Here is a 21,468-nt window from a genome sequence, read left to right on the forward strand (position 1 = left end):
GGTTACAATGTGACACGTTTGAAGTGTTTTCAGCCTCCCTTAACATTTCCACATGGTTGGACTATGTACACAACCAAACTGAGTAAAGATGTGCCTAAATATAGCATTGCTATTTTGATTAAACGATTGGACATTTTTGATTTGTGGAAATCTTTAAGGGGTGATACACTTTCAAAAGCACTTTCATAAACACTTCTGTAACAACCCATTCCTTAACACAGTTTATTATATGAAATATACTTATGTATGTATATACTAAGTCACAAATACTACAGAATGTAGGTCTACAATATACTTATCAGGACTGGGTTTCCCTGACATAGTGGTGGTGATGGCAGTGCTTCAAAATGACATTATCTTAGCCTTATTGCTTTGTTACTTTACCTATGTTTGTCTTTAAATGTATACATATGTTTTACTTTTATACCAAGGTTCAACGTATTTAATAAAAATTTTCTTAAGCATGGAGTTGTTTGATGCATTCTGACACATTTCAACAAGAAAACATTTTACAGTTAAGGCAACCTCATTTACAACAAACTGACAACTAGAGTTACAATATATATATGTACACCACAAATAAATCCAGGGAGAATAAAAAAAATAAAAATGGCTGTGGACAGGCTCAGCATTTCACTGGAACGAAATAAGACCACAGGTTTGTTATTTCTAACCCAAATGATTGATCGGTTTCCGCCCTGAGCTGAATAAAAGGCATTTTTATGGCATTTTCCAAGTTGCAGGAAATTCATTTGATTGTACATAAAGAAAAAAACACACAAAATGTTTATGGTAGTAAATACAAATCTCTCGCAGACACTTTTAAAAGTTATATATAGGCTTTAATATAAAAAGAAAAAAATAGCTGCCATTATAACTCACAATGATGCTGCAAGGAGATAAACACAAGCAAGTTTGGCTGCTTCATTTCATAAAAGAATAAATCAAATTGGATTTAATATCAATTTGATTTCAACTTGCCCTTGTAGAACTTGTAAAATGTCCCTGCTCTAGAACTATTAAACAAACGTGAACTACTAATGTACAAAGAGAAACTTTATTTCAAAATGTTTGGAATAAATAAAATTTTGCTTTACAGGTCATTACCAGACAAATATTTATGCCTATAAATAATTTCTCCAGGTCAATATTTTTTATGCCATGATGTACAGTTCTTTTATTTAGAGGCCAGAGAGATTCATTTGTAGCTTCCAACAACAGCATTTGAACGGACCTAAACGGCAGAAGACCGCCGTCATAATAACCCACAGGAACAGCACCAACTGGTTTTTCATTGTAGCCCAATAATTGCTACCGGAGACTCTTCCTTCAGCCATTGCTCTGATCATGTATCAGCCACAGATTTAACTCATCCAGCTTGGAGCAGAGCAGGGAGTCCACATCCTGAACACTGAGGGACACTCCATCTTTAGGAAAACCTCCTCGTCGTGGCCTTGATGAGGAAGGACCTGCTTTCCCAACTCCAACGAGAGGCTTCTTTGGCTTCCTCACCTCACCGACCTCCAAGAACTCGAGGAACCGCTTGACACGCCTCGGGCCGAACCAGGACTCTGAGCCATTCTTACGATTGAGAGGGACTTCAAATATGGTTTCAAGGCGGCTGAAAGATTAAAAATAAAAAAATGTCACTGGGATGTTTAAGACTGTATCAAAGGTGAGTTTTGAAAAGAGGTGCAGCTGATTTTTGATAACATCAATTACTTAAGCGCCACCCTCTGGTTCAAGTATTTACTGCTTTATTACAGGAGGGAGAAAAAAAAAGAAAAAAAAAAAAGAAGAATGAACTGGTGCTGTGCCGCAGCTTTTTCCATCCTGGCATAATTTTGGTTTAATGAATGAGGCTAGTCTGAAAACTGATGTCATATTTAAATCATTTTAGATCCTTGGAGTTCATTAAATGACTCACACATACTAATCTTTCTATATGTAGTGAGGACCAGCTTAATGTCCTCACTTTGGTACCAACAGTCTATAGTTTGAATGTTAAATGGGAGAAACTGTCCTCACTTTAATGTTACTCACAGCCCCATACACACATACATATCATGCTAAATGAAACCAGGGGAACTATCAGCCACTCTCTTTGATAACATGTAAAATATATATATATAAAAGCCAACTCTATACAAGAACCAGTTTTAAACTTTAGTCCACAATTTTACACCTGATTTAATGCAAGCTTTCACACAAACTTTATCTACTAGGTTCAATCGGTCTTCTATAAATGCTTTTTACCTAATAAAGTGTGCAATAACAGAAATCAATAATGACATCATGTATGAGTCAGCATAATGATAAGGTCATTGCTTCACCTTTGTAACCTGTGCTTCTGCTTTTCTCCATCTGAGAAAGTATTTTGGTTGGCCCAAACTAACAGGATTTAATAATTAAATAATTGCCCTCATGGCTTTCTCAAGCTGCTGCCTAACTTTTTGAAGCAGGAAAAAGACTAATACAAAGTGAATCCAGTAGACATTTTTATTGCCTACCTGGAATGGGTGACAATATTTGAATAAACTTTTGGCTCTCAAAATGGTATCGGTGCCCCTGGGACTCGTCGATATTGATAACCCCATTTAGTGTATCTGTATCGGTGCAACACTAGCTTTAACAAACAGTTTGTGTCAATAGTTCACAAGAAATGAAAGTAATCAATATGAAACTTATGCATTTTGTTTTATCAGGGGAGCTTGGTTCAGATATATTTGACAATCCCTGCAAGAACCAATGTGTGTGTGTGTGGGAGGAGGGAGCAGCCTCACAGAATTCTGATTGATCTCATACCAGTAGAAGCATTTTTATATGTTCTATGTGGCTGTTCTATGAGGTATAGCTCTGGAGGAACACAATCTGGACTCTAAACACATCAGCTGAGAGAATCTCTGGTCTTATACCTACAATGGTCAGAAAAGCAGACATAGAAATAATATTAAGCTGCAACTTTCTTCATCCCTTTTCTTCTACTGTTCTGATGCTTTTTCACTCCCAGCCTCAGACCATTACAGAAATAGAAACCAGGTGGACGTCAGATTTTTAAGACACAAATAGATTCATTATCCTGAAGCCAATCCAGAGGGGAGACCATGTCATCGATAACAGGTCCCAAGAGAGGCAGTCTTTTTCAGATTTCTTTTGCTTTTTTGGAACATGCATGTTTCAGATACATCAAAATATAACCTGAAAAGTAAAAGGAATTTTCCAAATTCCAAATAATTACATGACAGCTTGAGTCATCCCTACATGTGACATTGCTTGTGAGGTTCTGTAGAAGTTTCCTTCAACAGACCAGTGGACTCACAAGATCGAATGTTGTGCAAAAAACTGAGATCACCCAATTACAGTGAAATGTAGAAACACAAACCAATTTGAGAGTCAACTTAAAACTGCAATAGCTGCTGAACAAAACTGCCTGCAATTAAAAACTGTGTTTCATGTTTATGTCAGGATTTTGCCACTGTAGGTTGCATATTTTCTAAAGCGGATGAGTTTCTACTTTGCCAACATGTTTCACTTCCTCTCTAACTTATGAATTACAGGCCAATTTGATGCCAAGATCTGAGCCAAACAGACCTCTCGTCTACTTTGGACAAGCTGCCAGCAGTCTGTTTAGAAAAGTAAAAAGCTCAAGGAGCAAGAATTGTTCAAAGGGATGAATGGTCCTGGCACAACAAAGAAAAACCATGTCATAAATAAAGGGATGTTTCAGTTCAACAGTCTCCATAGACAGGTCTTAAGTTACAATTGCACATCATCATTGGAATAATATTTATTAGGGGCTGCAACACTTGAGGAGTTCTGAATAGAACATATTGATGAAAACGTTTTTTATCTTAAAAGTTTAAATGTTTACATATTTTTTTTTTTAAATTTTGCAATAATTACTACGTGGGTTGCTCTGTCAGCTAAAAGCATGTTTTAGAGTCTCTATACTACAGTTAACAATTAATCCATCACTAAATTAGTTGATGATTATTTCAATAATCAATTAATCCCAATAAATCTGATTAATTGTTTCAGTCCTAATATTTATTAATAAATTATGCCTTCCTCTACATGTATAGAAAAAAATGAAAAACAAACCAGATCTTGGCTTACCTTTCTGGAGGCTTGCTGAAATTTTTATTTGTGTAAATTTCTTCCAAACTGAACTCCTTCTTTTTCACCCTGATGGAGAAAAAAACAGAAATGATTGTGTGAATGTGAAGTTATCTCTTTATCATTGTTGGCCTAGCGGGTTGAAGCAGTGCACTTGTGCTCTGATCCCCACAGCCTTCATTTTGGGTTCCTGAGCAAAACCCTCAACCCCTGGTTGCTCCCCAGGCACCACACAACGGCGGCCCACTGCTCCTGAAGGGGATGGGTCAAAACGAAGAGAGCAAATGTCCCCGTTGTGGGCAATAAAGGGATTTAGTATCATCAGTATGGGTGTTTGCCTCACTCACGCTACCTGCTGAACATCCTAGGCCCCAAATATGAGCAGGGTTGCCTAAACCCCACTAGTGACAGGTTCCAATATCTGCTGATGGTTCTCTAGGTGCAGAGTTGGGTTCTTCAGTGGGCTCAGTCTCATTCCTGCCAGGCCTGGGCCTGGCCTTGGCCTCCTGGCACTTTGGGGTCCCGGAGTCCCCCCAGTGCATTACTGACCACCAGCAGAGCCCATGAGCTCGGTATGGTCTCCTGGGTTTGGTCCCTCAGGGATCAGGCTCCGGATGCCCTCGCCTGCCCTTCTCTGTTGGGTGCGGCCATCTCTAGGTCTCCCTCTTCGTGTCCCAGGGGTCTGGGCTGCCTCTGGATATCTGAGACATGGATCACCTCTTTATTGATCCAGGGATCCCTTTAGGGAGAGTCTGGGGCTGCCCACAACTGCTATTAAGGATATTTTCCTTTTGTAGAAGCTTTGCAAGTCCTTTATTCACGAGCATGTCCATGCATACATACTAAGGGAGTTTGGTTCTAGCTCTTCCCAGATATACAATACTAAGCTGTAGCTACAGATATATACCACCCTGAATAATATTGTTTAATCAACAGGTTTTGCTTTTGAAACACACGGATATCTAAGGGATACGCGCTACTCTTCAAGGTTTTCATGAGGTTTACTTTGGTTGTCCTCTTTTTTTTGCTGTTATATTCCCCATATCAGGCCCACTAATCTCATATAGGTGTGGAAGCAGACTTCTTGGAGTTACAGTGTATCGTCTGTGTTGTCTATTTTTGCCATCTTTTCTCTTTTCATGCACCATTTTTCTGTCCCTTTCTCTTTCCCCTTAATTCTTATACCCCTTTTTCTTTCTCACCTCCCTTTCCAACTCCATTGTATATGACTTTACTCCCCAAATCATTTTCAATAAAGACTTTTATACACATGGACCAAGCAGAACATTATGGCAGCAGTCATAATTGTCTGCTTGTGAAAGAAAAGCTGTTGGGCTACCAGATAGATCTGGGACATCTATTCCCAGAGCTATATAAGCAAAAAAAAAAAAAAAGTTTAAATCAGGATATTCATCCATCATGTTCAAAAGAAAAACAAGTGAACTTAATTGACAAAGAGACAAAAAAAAAAAAAAAAAGATGTTATAAGTTTGGCATAGCATAAAGCCACTGATAACAAAAATCCTGCTGTGAAACCTGGATCTGATCGAAGATCACAGAATCAGACATAATTTACCTTTATGAGGATAAATTAAGATGCACATTAGGATATTTTCCAAAGCGTAAACATCCATTTTCTGATCAGAAAGCCATCTCCCCTGTGTAGTAAACATAGCTACTGTATGCTTCTTCTCCATCTCAGACATGCAGTATAGATGTCAGTTTAGACAGGCAACTGTCTGACTTGTTAACGTTTACTCAAAAATGTATAAAAACACCTTTTAAATGCACATCCAAGGTAAAAGGAACCTTTGGTGCATATAGCAAAGCCTGGTCTTTCCGAAGGCAACATTGAATTTTTAACCTATCCAGTTGAACATCCATACTATAACCATGACCAGTATGTACTTATTGATTTAAGAAAACAAATCTTGTTTTTACCTTACCAGAAATTATGTTTTGTTTTGATACAACTTTACATGAGTGGCTAAAGATATTGATTCATACTCCAAATGACGCTAAAGATAGAAAGCAAAGAAGTATTTGCTTTCGATTTTTTTGTATCGTATTCTGTAGGCATACACAGACATATCCTCCACCTTTATCTAATGTACTATTCCGTACTAATAGTATGATCGANCCTTTGTTTAAAAAAAAAAAAAAAAACACATCAGTAAATGTAGGAAAGCTGTACTACAATTAAGGGCTGGTTATACTCCTGCAGCAGTGTGTCGCAGTGAGCTTAAAAATAAATTTTTGACTTATGGTCAATATTGAAGCGTGGTCTGTGCTATACGCTGTGGGTCTAGATACAGCCGAGGCAGTGAGGAAGTGGGGGCGAGTTTGTCCGACAACGGAGGGACGTGACGGCAAAAAATAGCAGGGATCCAGGTGGAAAAACGTTTGCCGCATTCTTGCGTACCTCGATCTTCTAGCTGGTCTAATTTTACAAGTTTTTTTCCGCAATTTCAGTCATAAAAACAAAACAAGCCAGCCTCCTGTCTGCGGCGCTGTCTGCGGTCAGTTACAATTTGGGAGAGGTGCAGCGGAGTGTCTGCGGAGGGGGCTGGGATGGCTTTTTGTTCACTGCAACACCTATACAGAGGACCTGGTTTCAAAGTATAAATCAGCCTTTAGGGAAATATCAGCTGCCATTATGCTGTATTATCTCAGCCTCATGCCTAATGTTAAGCACCTAATCTGATGTACTAAAGCTGAAATTCTAGGAACATTCAGCTGTAGTGTAAAGGTTTACCAAATGTGTGGGCTGGTTTTTATTTAACCTACCTGATGGGTTTGGGCAGACCCATAGGTGTCAGGTTGGTCTGAGGTTTTGGTAAAGTTTTTCGAATCTTGATGGATGACACCTTTTTTTGTTCTTCATGTTTCTTGACAACCTTAAAAAAAAAAACAACAACCCATTAAGAACATCATAAGCTCCTACACTATTAGCCTTTTTCCTTCCACTGCTAAACAACCTCTGAATATTGAAATACACTCAGGTTTACATTCAGGTTTTACGTGGCTGCCAGTTGACTGAAATTGAAAGGTTCAATACAATTTTCTTGTTCAAATCCACCAATAATGGCACTTGAAAGTTTACACACCCGGATCTAACTTAAATTTAAACTGAGCTGGTCTCTTCCAAGGACAGAGAGGGGATATCTCCCTCTCCACCTTCCACTGCAATTTTTTCCTCATTTTCAGGACACCTTAAATCAGATGTAGTGGCTTTCAGGAACCCAAAATAATGTCCAGCTGTAAATTAATTAATGAAAATCATGAATTAATCGAAATACAATTCATTTCTGACCTCAAACCCTCTATTGTCACAGTTAGTTACAGGCTCTGACCAATATTACAAACATATTTAACATTTTAATCATATTTTCTCCAAAAAAATTTGTTTTCTAAATTAATTGTAACAAAAAATCATCTCATTTTAAGGACAAAGTTTGGATGGTATTTTTCATGATCTTAATCATTTTGGTCATAAAATCTTGACACTTTAACAGACGTGTGTAAACTTTTAAGAGCCAATGGAGTGACTGGAATTCATTTTACTGGTACATGTGCAATTCAACTTTAAAGGAAATTATAACTATGTAGGTATTAAAAGAGCATACATACTTTAATCTCGGAGTCAGACAGAGCTTTTTCCTCTCTCAACCCAGCATCTTCAAACTCCTGACCGGAGGAGCTGGTGTCTTCGCCATAATCCTCCTCTTCACTTTGCTGCCTCCTCTCCGTCTCATACGCTGCCGGATTCTCACTTTGAAGTAATACGGTTTAGATCAGAACAACATATCAGAAAAGCGTAACGAAATAAATCACTGTAAGAACTCCTACCTGCTGCTGGATTCCAAAACAGTAGCAGCTTTAGATCCTAGAGTTAAACCTGGAGAATGCCACGTGGTGGAACATGAAGAGGAAGGGGGTGGCGAGGGAACACGGCAAGAAGTATTGGGGCTGGTAGCAGTTCCCCTGCATTCAAATTTTTTGGAAAGGAAAGCCAGAGGACTTGAGAGGAAGCAGGAGGCAAGAGCGGTGAGGGAGCTGCAATGGGAATGTGTGTGAGTAGGTGACAGGTGATGGGTCATGGATTCGCAAGAGGCAGATCTTCTTGATGGGTACACCTCTTTCCGAAGACAGAGAGGGGCAATCTCCCTCTCCACCTCCACACTGGAAACTGTGTGCCGACGCTCCCGTCTAAGGGACCTCTGAGCGTGGGAATTCAAATGGCCGTGGTGATGATGGTAGTGGTGAGATGCATGAGCCCTGTGATGTGGTGAATGTGGAGGAGAAGTCCAGGGTGATTCATCAGAATGGAGGATGAGGATGTCTGGGCATGAGTAGCTGCGTAAGAGTCGCCTTGAAAAGTTATCTTGTGATGCGTGAACACGTGAGGAAGCCAGATCTGCATCCTCCACCGTGATAGATCTGGATTCCTCTTCAGTTTTACAAGTCCTGTTATGCAAAACCCTGCATCTCCTTCTTTGGTTATCTGTTCTTCGTTGCCTAATGTTAACATGTCTGATCTTCGGGTTAGGACTACAGCTGCTGAATTCAGTCTTTGAGTCTTTGAGAAAATTCTGAGCTGCCATGGAAGCTGAACTCTTCCTTTTCTTTTCTGTAACAACTCTATCCTCCTTATTCAACCGTCCGGAATAGCGTAGAGGAAGTTTCAAATTTGGTTGTTGGAGATTATTTTCAGGTTTCATTCCCAAAAATACTCCGACTTCAGAGGTTTTACCTCTGCAACTGTTTAGCTGGCCGTCTTTGATTTTCTCTTGAGTTTCAGCTAAGACTGAGAGCTTAACAGCACTTCGCAGACTGTTCTTGAGCCTTTTAGATGGTTCCTGTGCTTCTCTGGTTGATGCATCTTCTCTTTGATCACTTAGAGCGGAGTTATTGTCTGTGTTCATAGGTTCCAGTCCATCAAGCGACGAGACAGGCACCAAAATTCTCTCAGATTCAGTTTCTAAACTTTTGTGATTTGGCGTTTTGCGTTTTAACGGCTTCGTATTTGTATTCCCACACTTGCTTAAGTGCTGGAGGTCCTTCATTGCAGGGCGTACAAGGACTACAGATAATTGCCTTTTCACATGTTTAGCAGGGGGGATAGGCACGGCAGTCTCAACATTCATAATATCAGCACTGCTTACATCAAATTTACTAAGAGTTGTTTTTGTTTGCAGTCTTTTGCGTGGACTACTAAGCTTTGCTTTTTTAGACTTTGAATGGTGTGACTCACTAATACTGTCATCCAATAAGCAAACCATCCTGTTGTCCTGTTCGTTTTTTCCTTTTGTGTTTGCTCTTGTTGACACAGCCCGTCTTTTGTCGTCAGGTTTTAGAGTTTCCTCTACACCTGCAATACTGTGCATGACTGCAACCCTCTTTCTGGGAGCTCTTGTCCCCTGCAATCCATCGACATCCACAGGCAGTGTCTTGTTTTTCCTATTTAGAGTTTGTTGAGAAGCACAGTTGTGCTTCAGCCCCCTCTTGGCTTGTGCGAGGTTTGACACTGAATGCATCTCAGGGATTTGTTGGCACTCCATCTGCTCTGTATCTACAGAAGGCTTCAGTGGGCTTCTATTTGTGCTGAGGCTTTGTCGAACCAGGCTGCAACCTTCTAAATTAGCAGTCTCGTCACTGTTGAGCTGAAGTTTAATCAGTCGATTTCTGTCCGCAGAGTCATCCTCCACTGATTCATATCCATTTCCTGTATCTTGTCTCAAGAGTGGTTTTAAACTGGACAGTTTGCCTTTCGGATCCTCCACAGCAGAGTAAACTTTTAAGCTTGATTCATTTGAGGCACATACTTTGGATGAAGGTTGTAACAGGACGGAGGATCCCCAAAGTTCAGCAACTCCTTCAGAATCTATGCAGGTTAAGGAATCATGCACCAAAGGCACTACATCAGGTACGGGTGTATCTTTTTTACCTATTGCATCTTCTAAATGCTGTTCAGTCCTACATACTGAATCATCAAACATCAGTCTTTTAGCATATTTGGGTGCAATATTTTCAGCACTCTTTGTTTCTGAGGAGTCAATGAGGCCATGCTGGCTGGTAAGAAATTGTGCTTCTGAACTAAACTTATTGCATTGCTCGGATTCATTGACATCAGTTTCTCCTTTGACCTCCAGCTCCTTAACCGTGGGTGGTGGAGGACTACTGGCTCTGAAGAGTTTAACTGGAGTCATCACAATCTCAGTGAAGCTGGCCATCTTTGATTTCAGGGACTCAAAAAACGGGACGATCACCCATCCCCTTGAGACAGAGGTGTCTTTACTAAGGTCACCACCTGTTAAATCCCGACATGTGTCCACGTCAGCTTTAGTCACATCAGGATTTTGTGTTTTCTGTTCTAGCAATGGTTCCAAGACATCTTCCAAAGGAGAGGCATCGGCCTCATTTTCTGGGTCATTTGAGTTCTTCAGCCTATAAATAATTAAAGGGAAACAAAAAAAACAAAGGCAACGAATCAGAGCTGCTTTGCAAACAGTACATCATGAAATAAACTTTGTTTGGTAGGAAAACTTAAGAATAAACATTCCAAGTATGTTTACTTACTCATTTTGGTGCTCTGCTGTAAAACTGATAGAAAATCCAACCTGCAAATAAAATGCATATTTTTTCAGTTGGTTTGGTCCATGTCATCAGGATGAGTTAACATTAGCATATTATTCCGTAAAGGTTTAAAAAAAACTATCCACTGGACTTGGTTTCCAAGGTTTGAAGACGTTTCGCTTCCCCTCCAGGAAGCTTTCTCAATTCAAATGTCAAACCTTGGAAACCAAGTCCAGTGGGTTGTTTTTTAAACCTTTACAGAATGACTATGACCTGGATAACTGAGAATCTTCATTAGCATATTATGGAAATGTATATTCTTAATGTGGATTACTTAAACAACTTTGGGAATCTTCTAAAACAATTGGTACATGAGTACGACTACAGGATTTATTTTCTTAGATCCACATGCATGCACCAATATACACATGGACCCCTATAGACATTTATTAACATCCATTTGCCTAAACACTCAAATTGAGGCTAACATGTTTCTTCCAGACATGCCATTTTCAATAATAACAGGGTTACAATGGAAAACTTGAAATTGAAATTTGTCCTGATCCTCTGCAATCAACTTCAGTCATCTGAAAGTGGTTCTGTGGGTCTGGCGGTGGAAAAACATGGCAAAGCAGGCTTTTTCAACCAAATGATGATTCAAAATCTGTATAAAAACTGGTTTCTGAATGAACAATGGGACCATTTGGTTTCTGAGACGGCACTGGCCTCAACCAAGAGGACATTTTATGGACCATGCTTGGAACATAGATATTCAGGAAGAAGAGTTTAAATAGAATAATATTCTGTGTAGATTTGTTCAAATATACAGCCAGGGTTGGAATCTATAAAAAATTAAACACATGTTATTTCTGTGCTGCTGAATCTGAATTCTATATTCCAGTTTGTGGCATTTGATTGTTCATGGTATCTTTTAGTAATCAAGTAATCATAAATCTATGTTGACAAAAATCAGTTGTAATTTAAACCAGAAATCTGGTTTAAATTACATCTCTGTCACCAAATCTCTGCTGATAACAAGTTTATATCCATATGATAAAATTTTTAAAGCCCCTTACAGTCTTCAGGTCAATATCAATGAGGATCAGATGTGACTTTCTTCCAGCTTAATGCAGATAAGACATACATCACTGTTTTGGTCCCAAAAATGCAAATGCACATCAGCTTAAGACCACAGACCATTCTAGAAACCTCAGTTTGTTGTGTACCAAAAAAAAAAAAAAAATTAAAAAGCCTCTTCAAGCTTACTATGTTCTTGAAAAATAATGCAAAAATAAAACATTTCCTGTCAAAACAGGAAAGAGAAAACTGGTACCGGTATATGCTTTTATTTACTATATAGTAGATTGTTGGTCTGTTACTAATATATCTGTAATAAATAATAATTATCCAATATGCTGCTTCTCCAGTGAATTGAACAGACCAACAATGAAGCTCAGTAAAATAGTTTTTTGGTGCCACTGCTCACAAAAGTTAAGGTAGCTGCAGTTGCTGTTATTTCAGACACTGGCTGCAATCCCCTCTAGAAACTCTAGAAGAAAGGCCAGTTACTTCATCTGGTTGGTGTGCAGTTTAACAAATGCAGCCTGAATGGATCGATTTATATCCTAGATCGACCCAGAGAGGACTTAATAGCTTGATGTTCTTAAGTTTGACCACCATAATTTTATCCTTTGATTTATTTTTTTTACAATAAACTTTTGCACAAAACTATCGTTTTGAGCTTTGTCATCAAATACTTGGCTCTGAACGACACATTTTAAATCACTGGAAGCCCTAAAACATTAGGACAATAATTCCCCTGATGACTGTAATACAAATTTCTCACCAGCTTTTGATATTTGACATAAAAATAAAAAGCACATCTACTTATATTTATAAATCAACTCATAAAATTTGGAACAAACATATGTTGTGAAGTTCTTGATTTTAGAAGACGTCTAACATTTGTTTCACAGTGAAAATTAGGTCAATAGATATGCAGTTCATTCTGTAATATCAGGAGTGTGTGTTAGTAGGTCAGATTAGACACCCGGTTGCTTGTTTGTGTCGGATGCAGCAGACCGTGAAGGAGGATTAAATCACTCCATTAACCTTCACACATCTATCTGCACACAACCACAATACAGCTTTAATAATGACAAATTAGACAGAACTAATTACTTCCAAATTGGTTGCTCTCTCCAAGAGAACGGAAAGAAAGAAAACTAACCTTGTTTGGTTTCTTATGTACATGAGTCTTTCCAACTCCAAGTAGATTTGACTGTGATGCTTGCACCTACGACAGACGAAGACCAAAAGATTTAAAACAGAATGTAATCAACTCATAGTCATTCTATTAATGAGTCATAACTTGATCCACTACCATATTTGTGCTCTCCCTTTGCTTCTTTGTTGAGGACGGATTTGTTTCAGGTTGGTTCTGGGCAGCTTTGATGTCTGCGCTTTCCAGCCTTTTCTGAGTTCTGGCTCTGATTTCTTGAATGCGACCCCTCCTCCTTTGTCTAGATGGACCATCATTTCCAAAGCTATAAGTACAATTAAGAAGAATTTTTTTCTTACAAAAGTGGAAGAAAAACAAAAAACAGAAAAGGTTTGTAGTAAAAGTCCATCTACAGTCCAAACAAAATTGCAACCTTTGCCTGTTTAAATATAATTTTAATCATACATGGGGAACACACAGTGGAAAAAAAATATTCAGTTAAAAATGCAATACCTTCCCTTGTAAATTTATGAATTTACATCAAATTACAGTATCCTAACCCAAGAACTTACTGACTTACATTTAAGATCAATATATCAGTTAAATAGACCCTACCTGATTAAATTAAGTGGGCTAATAGATCTTACAAGCAAGATATTCAACTAGATAAAGGGTTGTAAAAAGGAGTAAATAAAGTAATTGACTCTAAACATGTAGCGGATCACTGTCAGAACCATCAAACAACAACAGAAAAAGTAGGTTAATTGTGTAAAAAAAAGAAAAAAAAAAAAAAGTCTTTTTGGCCAATTCACAAAAACTGCAAAGAAAACATGGCAAATTCCTCCAAAACAATATAAAAATTGGTTGACAGTTATCCATCATGTCTGTATTGCTGCATAACAACTTTTAGCATAGTTAGCTCTCGTCTTTAAGAGGGAGCTCAGACTGTCTCAAGTTACTTAGCCGAGTTTTAGAGAATGGCAGCCCACAAAGGGTCATCATTACACACCAAGTGTTGAATGACCTGAACAATCATTTCATTTATTTCAAATAATGATAATACTCAGGTCAAAAGTTGAACATAATTGCTTTAAAAAGACTAAACATCTTAAAGTTAAGCAAATTACACAATGTGGACGCATTTGCATCAGTTTGTAATTAAATCTGTCCCATAGCGATCCTGCATGAAACGAATGAACTACTAAAACATTGTAATAACCCAAATGCCTATCAGTACTACTTAGGCTGCATTCACACTGTAGGCCTTAATGCTACATTCAGATTTTTTTTGTGTGAAATCTGATTGTTTGGCATGGTTGTTCACATTTCCAAATATATGTGACTTGCATGTGATCTCCTGTATGAACTTCATTCACACAACTTAAGTGTCCATGTCACAAGCGAGCATGTTCTGTGTTTACAGAAGTAAAGATGGATAGTAGTGCTAGAGTGCATCTTGCAATCTTTCATTTCTTTCCCAACCTTGGGTTTTGCTTTACCAAGCTTTTTTTTTAAGTTGGTAGTAAATACTGCTTTCTGTCTTCTTTTTCGTCCTGGTTGTTTTTTTTTTTTCTTGTTCTTTGTGTGTAGCTGGATGCTGGTTAGTTTCGTTGGTTGTTTATTACTTTCCTTTCGGTTGGATGCATGTTGGCTGTTCGTTTAGTGGTTGTTTTTGTTTGAAAAGTCTGTGTCTGGCTGAACTAGTTAGTTTGATTAATTTATTTATTTCATTCATTAATTTATTTATCGATTGATTGTTCGTTGTCTTGTGTATAGTGTATGTCATGCCTTTCTTTGTCTGAGCGAGCTACTTAGTGCGGTCATTATTTCTATCTTAGTTAGAAAGTATATTTTATGTACTCTTTTTGTTTTTCTTTTTAGATTAAATATTTTTTTTTTTCTGTCTGTTTTCTCTATCCCTCCTTCCTTGGGTGGGTTTTTTTTTGTTTTTGTTTGTTTTTTTTTGTGAAGTCTTTCTTTAGCGTTTCTTTCTTTGTTCGATCATTGATTGATTGATTGAGAAAAAAATATCTATATATTTTGCGCTTTTTGCAAAATAATTGTTAGTTGAAGCTTTAAAATTATCAGATACATATCAGATTCAGGAACACAGAGCCAAGTGGCCTGAGTCGCATTGGATCTGTGTTGTTCAGACTGTCATAAAACGATACAGGTCGCATATGGGCAAAAAAAAAAAAATAAAATTCTTATTCGTGTCACTTCAGGCTGCAGTGTGAACATCACAAAATATATGAGGAGAAAAACAAAAAAATGATACAAAAAGGTGCAAGAGCAACTATACCTGGGGGTGATTGAGGAAAGGGGGAGGACAGGTGATGGAGGTTCACTGAGGGGAGGTGCACTACAGACAGGAATTGGGGGAATAGCATCTTCATCCATTGGAAAAACTATTTGGGAGAGCGAGTCAGAGGGAAAAGTCAACATCCCTTTCACTCAGTCTTTTCCTGTTCCTGACAGTCTCTGTAAGTCACGAGTAAAGGAAAAACAAAACAAAAAACAACAACAACAAAAAGAAAACCATGCAGGATATAACATTTGAACAAAAAATAATGTTCGAAAGAGAGGTGATATTGTTGAGATGTTTCTTACTTTTCTTTCGCAGGGATGGGAGTTTTTTTCTAAAATCAAAAGAACAGAAAATGGTTTAAATAAACAACATTAAAACACTGGCACTAAAACATTATCTCAGAAATCAGAGCTAAGGCACCAGTAGAGTATTATTCTAAATCAGAATTCTCAAACATACATCCTTGAGATCTATAGTCTACTCTACCGGGGCAGGTGTCCATAAGATTAGCCAACTGCTCACTACTATACAATGTCTGTGACCTCTTGCTTAATTGGATACAAATGATCTGAAGCTAATTATTTATATCAGTATCTTTAACTTCATTTTATAAACACAGCAGCCATACTGGATTTGACCAGCAGACTTTCCAGAGCATTCTCCGCATATTTCCACCTAGAAACGGTTAAATCCAACATGTGAAGACAAAGAGAATCCACCATGAGTGTTATACTTGTACCTCAGATCTATAAGTCAGCTACAGGCAAAAAAATCTGCTGAACTTAAAGTAACTTAAATGCACTGTAATTCAGCTTTGAATGGCAGCAAGTCTCAGACCAAGCATTTTTAAACTTCAAAATACTCCATTAGAAGCTGTTTGGAAAATGGAAAGTAAGAGAACATGCATCAGCATAGTACAAAATATAAAAGGGATCAAATTAAACTAAAAATTAAAAAGCATTTAAATGGGAAAAAAGCTACTTTTTAAATCACTTTCAGTCACTTAAAAAAAAAAGAGCATTAACTTTGCAAAATAACAGCCCATATCATATAATTAGCCTTACCCATTGCGATGGAAAAGGCTCAAATAGTAGGACAATTATGTTTAATAAACTTTGATCCAAGTTTCTTAATCAATAATTTATTTTCAAATTTTATTACTTCATTCCCACTTGTTTTCGGGGTGGGGTGGAAGGAAGAAACTCTGCAATCCAGTTAAATCTTCTATATATATATTAGTGAAAGCTCTCCATAACTACAACTGAAAAGTACATAAGAAGAAATAAACAATGGATGTTTTGTTTTAAACTCAAGTCTTGTTAAATGTTGGATGACTTAAACGAGCTATGGTCGATAAAAAGTTATCAAGGTCCTATCAGCTGAAACAGCGTTCTTAAAAATCCATAAAAAAGTCTTAAATAAACTGCGAAAACTGTGATAATGGTTCAACACAGCAATATTTCACTGAACGTTGTTAGTCGAACGAAGTGGTCGAAATTGAGCGTGGTCTATTTCCTGGAAGGGATTTTCTTAATTACAAACTTTTAATTGTAGGCTAAGTTATCCATGGCATGACAAAACCACTTACGCTACATTTTAACTGCAATGTATAAATTACTTTTAACTTGATAAAGGAATTGTTTCATGTGACTCCATCATACATGGTTCTGCTACCCCTATCAGCAGCAGGTTTGCACCAGGTAGTAGTCGTAGCCGGGAACTGTCATTTCTCATGGCTTTTTTTTTTATGACGTCTGAATAATAAGCGGGAGTATATCTTATTTTCTTGGTCTTATCAAATGTAACTTAACATCGTTAAATAAACTCACCTATAGCCTTCAACTGGACCTTGGGTCTGTATCCCAAACCCTCTGTAAACAAGACATGCCGGACGGACGGATGGACGGCGCCCTGCAGCGAGTCGCTAATGTATCCGTTTTTTTACAACTAACTACCAGACAAGCTGAACTAGCCAATCGGATCGCGAGTACTATTCCGCCTGAAACGCCTAATCGAAATCTGACCAATAAGGGAGTGTTAGTTGTGGACGTCATTGAGAGCAGCCAATCAGGTATGCGACTGGAAACGCATGAAAGCTGCTTTTTTTTTTCAATCTCCTCCATTATATTATAATATATGGAAAAATAGAAAGAGAAAGAGAAAAGCACCAACATTTTTTATTATCTATTCTTTCTAAATAACTTCCAGACATTATCTAATTTTTTTTTAGCTGTGCATTTTAGATTAAAAAAAAAAGATAATAGTAAGCTGAACAATTTGTCGCATCATATGACCAACAGTAAAATTCTATCTTCCAAATATTTAAAATGGCATCAATCATTTTTTTGCCATTGTTGGGTGAGAAATCAGCTGCCATTATAGTGCTGCAGTCAACTTTAAAGATAGGTTATTTTCCAGGGGTGAAAGTAGAAGAAAATAAGCAAAGACCAAAAGACTTGTTAAAATATGAATTAGCTGGTGTCTTTTGTAGAATAAAATGCACAGAAGAAAAAAAAAAATAATTTTTCTATGTGGATAAATTAAATCACATGCATGTTTTGAATTTCAAGTTTCTTTTTACCGTAGTCTGTCCTGGTCTTCAGTTACTGCCAACATTTTTTAATAGTGTCATATATCAAACATTATTAAATTTACTTCCATGTTTTTCCTGAAGCTGTACCACATGCAAACATGAAGGATGAACTGGAATCAAAATCTGAGATTAATGTGGAATCATTCGAAGGTTCTCAAACTGATCTGTTGCCTTGTGATGTTGGAAGTGTGAACTTTTTTATGCGAGGGCACAATTTATCTTTATTCTAAAGTAAGTAGACTATCATACAAAAGTTTCTTTATTATGGTAATACTAATTTAAACCATACTGAAGGTATTTTGTTAACTGGATTTGCATGTTTTGTGATATTAAATAGCTGATGGAGATTTTCTGTCATTGGGATTTTTTTTAAATCAATATCTTAAATATACTTAAACACACATGAGATGTTAAACTTGTTTAAATCTACACAAACATTGACACCATACATGTTGAATTCGTTTTTAATTAAAAACAACTTGGAGAAAACAAAAGGCAGGGTTAAAACAATCCATATTTTTTTACACTAAATTCCCAGAAGTAAAGATTGAAGAAAGCCCATAATCAGGAAACGCAGAACACAGGAAACTGGCGGTGATTTTCATGATGGGGCATGATTCATGTGTAGAGGTCAAAATCGATTCTTTTCGAGTTATAGAACTGGGATTCTCCCTGATCCACCCTCCTGCAGTAGACGCCGGTGCTGAAGTAACCTTCATCCACCCAACCCTGGAAAAACACACATTAAGAAGATTAAAACACACAAGGTCCCAGTGGGGGTTAAATGAAGGGGAAGTTAACCACTCTATAATCTAGTAAACCTTGTCAGCTTTCAAGATATTTGGAACAGGCATATAGGACAAAAGTCTGATTGCTTATTTATTTTGTATTTTTATGTATTACCCCAAAGACTTGTTTATTCTTAAGATGTAATCTGAATTGAATGGCAGAAAGTACTTACATCTGGAAAAAATCCAAATACAAACACTTTAAATATTTTGCTTTTAGGTATTAAATGAATTACCTGCATCTGTTCGCTGGTGAAGGGTCCGTAGATTTCTGACTTTTCCTCATTCTCCCATTTGTACTCCCACATGACTTCATCACTCACTGTAAAACAGAAATCATTGAATTAAACCAAGCAGATTTGATAAAAAATAAAGGTAAACATAAAAATGTAAGACATGAGAACCTCTATTGTCCTGCTCATCTTTGCTTTCAGATTTGTCGCCGACCTTCTCGTCAAATTTATCACCAAACATATCGAGCTCATCTTGTTCCTCATCGCCGTCATCCCCGCCTCTTTCCTGCTCCACCGCCGGCCTCTTGCTGGTCATGCTTTTCATCATGTAGGCTAATTTTTCATAAGTTTGTTGATATATTTCGAACATCCCGGATCCAACCAGTCTGTCTGCTAAGGCGGTGAGCCTGTCAAGCTTTTCCGTGTCCCTTTTAGACTCCTCTGTGGGCTCTTTCTCTTCCCTCAGCTTCGCCTTCTTTCGCCCACTCAGGCCTCCTAACCTCCGGAGAGCAGTGGCGACCGTTTCCCCGGGTTGCAACATTTCGATCACAGCTTCGGTGAGCTGCTGCTGTGTGTAGGAAGCCAGCGGATCCTCTGCAGGCTCCATCTCCTCTTCCTCCTCTTCTTCTTGGTCGGCCTGCTGCTCTTCTCTCTGCTTTTCTTCCTCAGCTTCATCCTCGTCACCAACTCTGCGTTTTCGTTTGGCTCCAAGGCCTTTCTTCTTTTTCTTAAAAGGTTGCTCCTTTATTTTCACCTACAAGAAAATTTGTTTATTACGTTCTGCCAATTGCTTATAAAACAAAATGTTTCAGGTTTTTTTTTTTTATGTAAATACCCAGTCTATGTTGTCAAGCCAGTTGTCTCTAATCTGTGTTTCCTTTTTGATGAAATAGTTTCCCTCAGAGTCAAAGTGTCCTTCTTGCATCTCCTCCTCCAGGTTAAAAGGAGTAATGGATACTCCTTCATCGTAGTCAATTGTTGCCCCTTCTTGGCCTAAAAAGAAAAAAGAAAAATTAAAGTTGGAATTACAAAACAAGAAAAAACTAACTTCCTTTTTAAGCTAAGTAACAAGCTGATATTATTTAAAGAAGAAAAGTGTCTTGCAAAAGTTTTTTTTTTTTTTTTATTCCAGATGCCACCAAAAACTTTATATTGGTAAAATAAAAAAAAAGAGTGACACAAAGCAGTTAATTATGGAGAAGGGGATAAAATGATTCTGTTTTTTTTAACAATTTTTTAGACATAAAGTCCTTTAAAATACTGTGCGAAGCATTCTGGAACATTACTTCCAAGTCTTGTCAGATTCTTCGTGGGCTTTAGCTTTGGACTTTGACTAGGCTGTTTCAGCAAGTGAATGTTTGATCCAAACCATTATACTGTGTCTCTGGTGGTATTTTTCCCTGTAAAAATTGAGCCTCTGTCAAAGTCTTTTTTGGAGCCTCTAAAATGTTTCTTTACCATATGATCCTTAGTAGCCTCCCTATCCCTGCTGATGAAAAGCTCCTTCACAGAAAGATGATGCCGCTCTCATGTGTTACCACTAGTTATATCTTCACGGTAATATGCAGTGCTTTCCGTCACACATAATATCTTGCACATAGACTACAAGGTTCACTTCTGGCCTCTTTAAACATTTCTGTGTTCCTTACACGGGTTGTGGATAACTGGGCGTCCAAAGTATTTATTTAAACAATGGCTTTATTGTTCCATCACTTAAACTTGTCAAGGCGAATTATCCTAACACCTGAGCTGTGCATCTCTGCAGTTATGCCAGAGTTACCATCGGTACATATGCTGCTTTTTTGAGTAACGCCATCCTTAAAATTTGGGTCAAAAACCAGACCCTTGGCCTTAGAACCTTTCTAGGCCCAATAATACCAAACGGATGGGTTAAATGCAGAAGACAAATTTTACTCTCATGTTTTTCACTAATAAAACATAAAAAAAAATAGTGTCTTCTATTAGAAATGTGGAGTACGATTTCCTGTTTTCCTTTACCAACATTAACACTTAGTTTTGCTCTACCGCATAAAAACCCAAACCAGCACACTAACACTTATTACAGCAACATGACAAAATGTGAAGATGCAAGGAATTATCTGAAGAAGACTCACCCTCCACATCATCAGTGTCAAGAATATTGTATTTGCTGCTCTCTGCGCCGTCCCCCTCATCCTCCTCATCACTGTCGAGCGAGTGTTTACCCTTGAATCTGGAGCCTGGTCCACTGACCGCCTCGAAGTTCTAGTTTCAGAGTGGAAGAAAAAAACAAGGTCAAAAGCCATCACAAACATTAACCTTATGTTTTGTGGTTTCACATCTTTATTAGAAGAAACCAGTTTCTGCAGTTCTACCGCTAAGGTATGCTCTAAAGAGTCACAAAGCATGAGGTGATTCCATCTCCTACCTTAGATTATGAAGCCTTTTCACTATAAAGAACTTTTAGATGTGGCTAAAGAAAAGATTTAATAAGCAGGGTATTTTATGGAAGCAAAACATTTTGGTCTTCTTATTTATAAAGAACATTTAAAATCAGGTAAATTCAAGCAAAATGCTGCACAGCACAAAAAAAGAAACGTAAAATAGGTCATACGTTAAGTAATCAGAAAAGAGCGGTTTTAACTGTTTTGCTT

At 37.7% G+C, this 21,468-nt stretch overlaps 2 protein-coding genes across 2 annotated transcripts; both read right to left on the reverse strand.

Annotated features, from left to right (window-relative positions):
* Window positions 1–17,155, reverse strand: LOC107084806. The gene is made up of 11 exons (XM_015374829.1): window positions 17,051–17,155; window positions 15,524–15,552; window positions 15,216–15,321; window positions 13,076–13,238; window positions 12,923–12,988; window positions 10,696–10,736; window positions 7,966–10,563; window positions 7,747–7,888; window positions 6,904–7,013; window positions 4,117–4,185; window positions 1–1,621 (listed from the first exon to the last, which is right to left on the reverse strand). The coding sequence occupies exons 3-11, from the start codon at window positions 15,311–15,313 to the stop codon at window positions 1,330–1,332; spliced, it is 3,579 nt and encodes a 1,192-aa protein (XP_015230315.1). The 5' UTR covers window positions 15,314–15,321; window positions 15,524–15,552; window positions 17,051–17,155; the 3' UTR covers window positions 1–1,329.
* A 1,107-nt stretch (window positions 17,156–18,262) lies between these two features.
* Window positions 18,263–21,109, reverse strand: cd2bp2 (CD2 (cytoplasmic tail) binding protein 2). Its single transcript, XM_015374782.1, has 5 exons — window positions 20,950–21,109; window positions 19,671–19,828; window positions 19,007–19,589; window positions 18,839–18,924; window positions 18,263–18,543 (listed from the first exon to the last, which is right to left on the reverse strand). Exons 2-5 carry the CDS (start codon window positions 19,758–19,760, stop codon window positions 18,433–18,435), a joined length of 870 nt encoding a protein of 289 aa, XP_015230268.1. The 5' UTR covers window positions 19,761–19,828; window positions 20,950–21,109; the 3' UTR covers window positions 18,263–18,432.
* Between the last annotated feature and the right edge of the window lie 359 nt (window positions 21,110–21,468).

This window comes from Cyprinodon variegatus, unplaced genomic scaffold (assembly GCF_000732505.1).
Source record: "Cyprinodon variegatus isolate N-32 unplaced genomic scaffold, C_variegatus-1.0 Scaffold109, whole genome shotgun sequence".
In the NCBI taxonomy this organism is placed as follows: Eukaryota; Metazoa; Chordata; class Actinopteri; order Cyprinodontiformes; family Cyprinodontidae; genus Cyprinodon; species Cyprinodon variegatus.

Coding starts and splice junctions, on each gene's coding strand:
- LOC107084806 (XM_015374829.1), bottom strand. CDS start 15,313: ATGGATGAAGATGCTATTCCCCCAATTCCTGTCTGTAGTGCACCTCCC. Junction 10,564..10,695: donor ACAGCAGAGCACCAAAATGA/GTAAGTAAACAT, acceptor AATTATTTATAG/GCTGAAGAACTCAAATGACC. Junction 4,186..6,903: donor GGTCTGCCCAAACCCATCAG/GTAGGTTAAATA, acceptor TTTCTCCATCAG/GGTGAAAAAGAAGGAGTTCA.
- cd2bp2 (XM_015374782.1), bottom strand. CDS start 19,760: ATGCAAGAAGGACACTTTGACTCTGAGGGAAACTATTTCATCAAAAAG. Junction 19,590..19,670: donor GGCTTGACAACATAGACTGG/GTATTTACATAA, acceptor ATTTTCTTGTAG/GTGAAAATAAAGGAGCAACC. Junction 18,925..19,006: donor AGATGAGCAGGACAATAGAG/GTTCTCATGTCT, acceptor TCTGTTTTACAG/TGAGTGATGAAGTCATGTGG.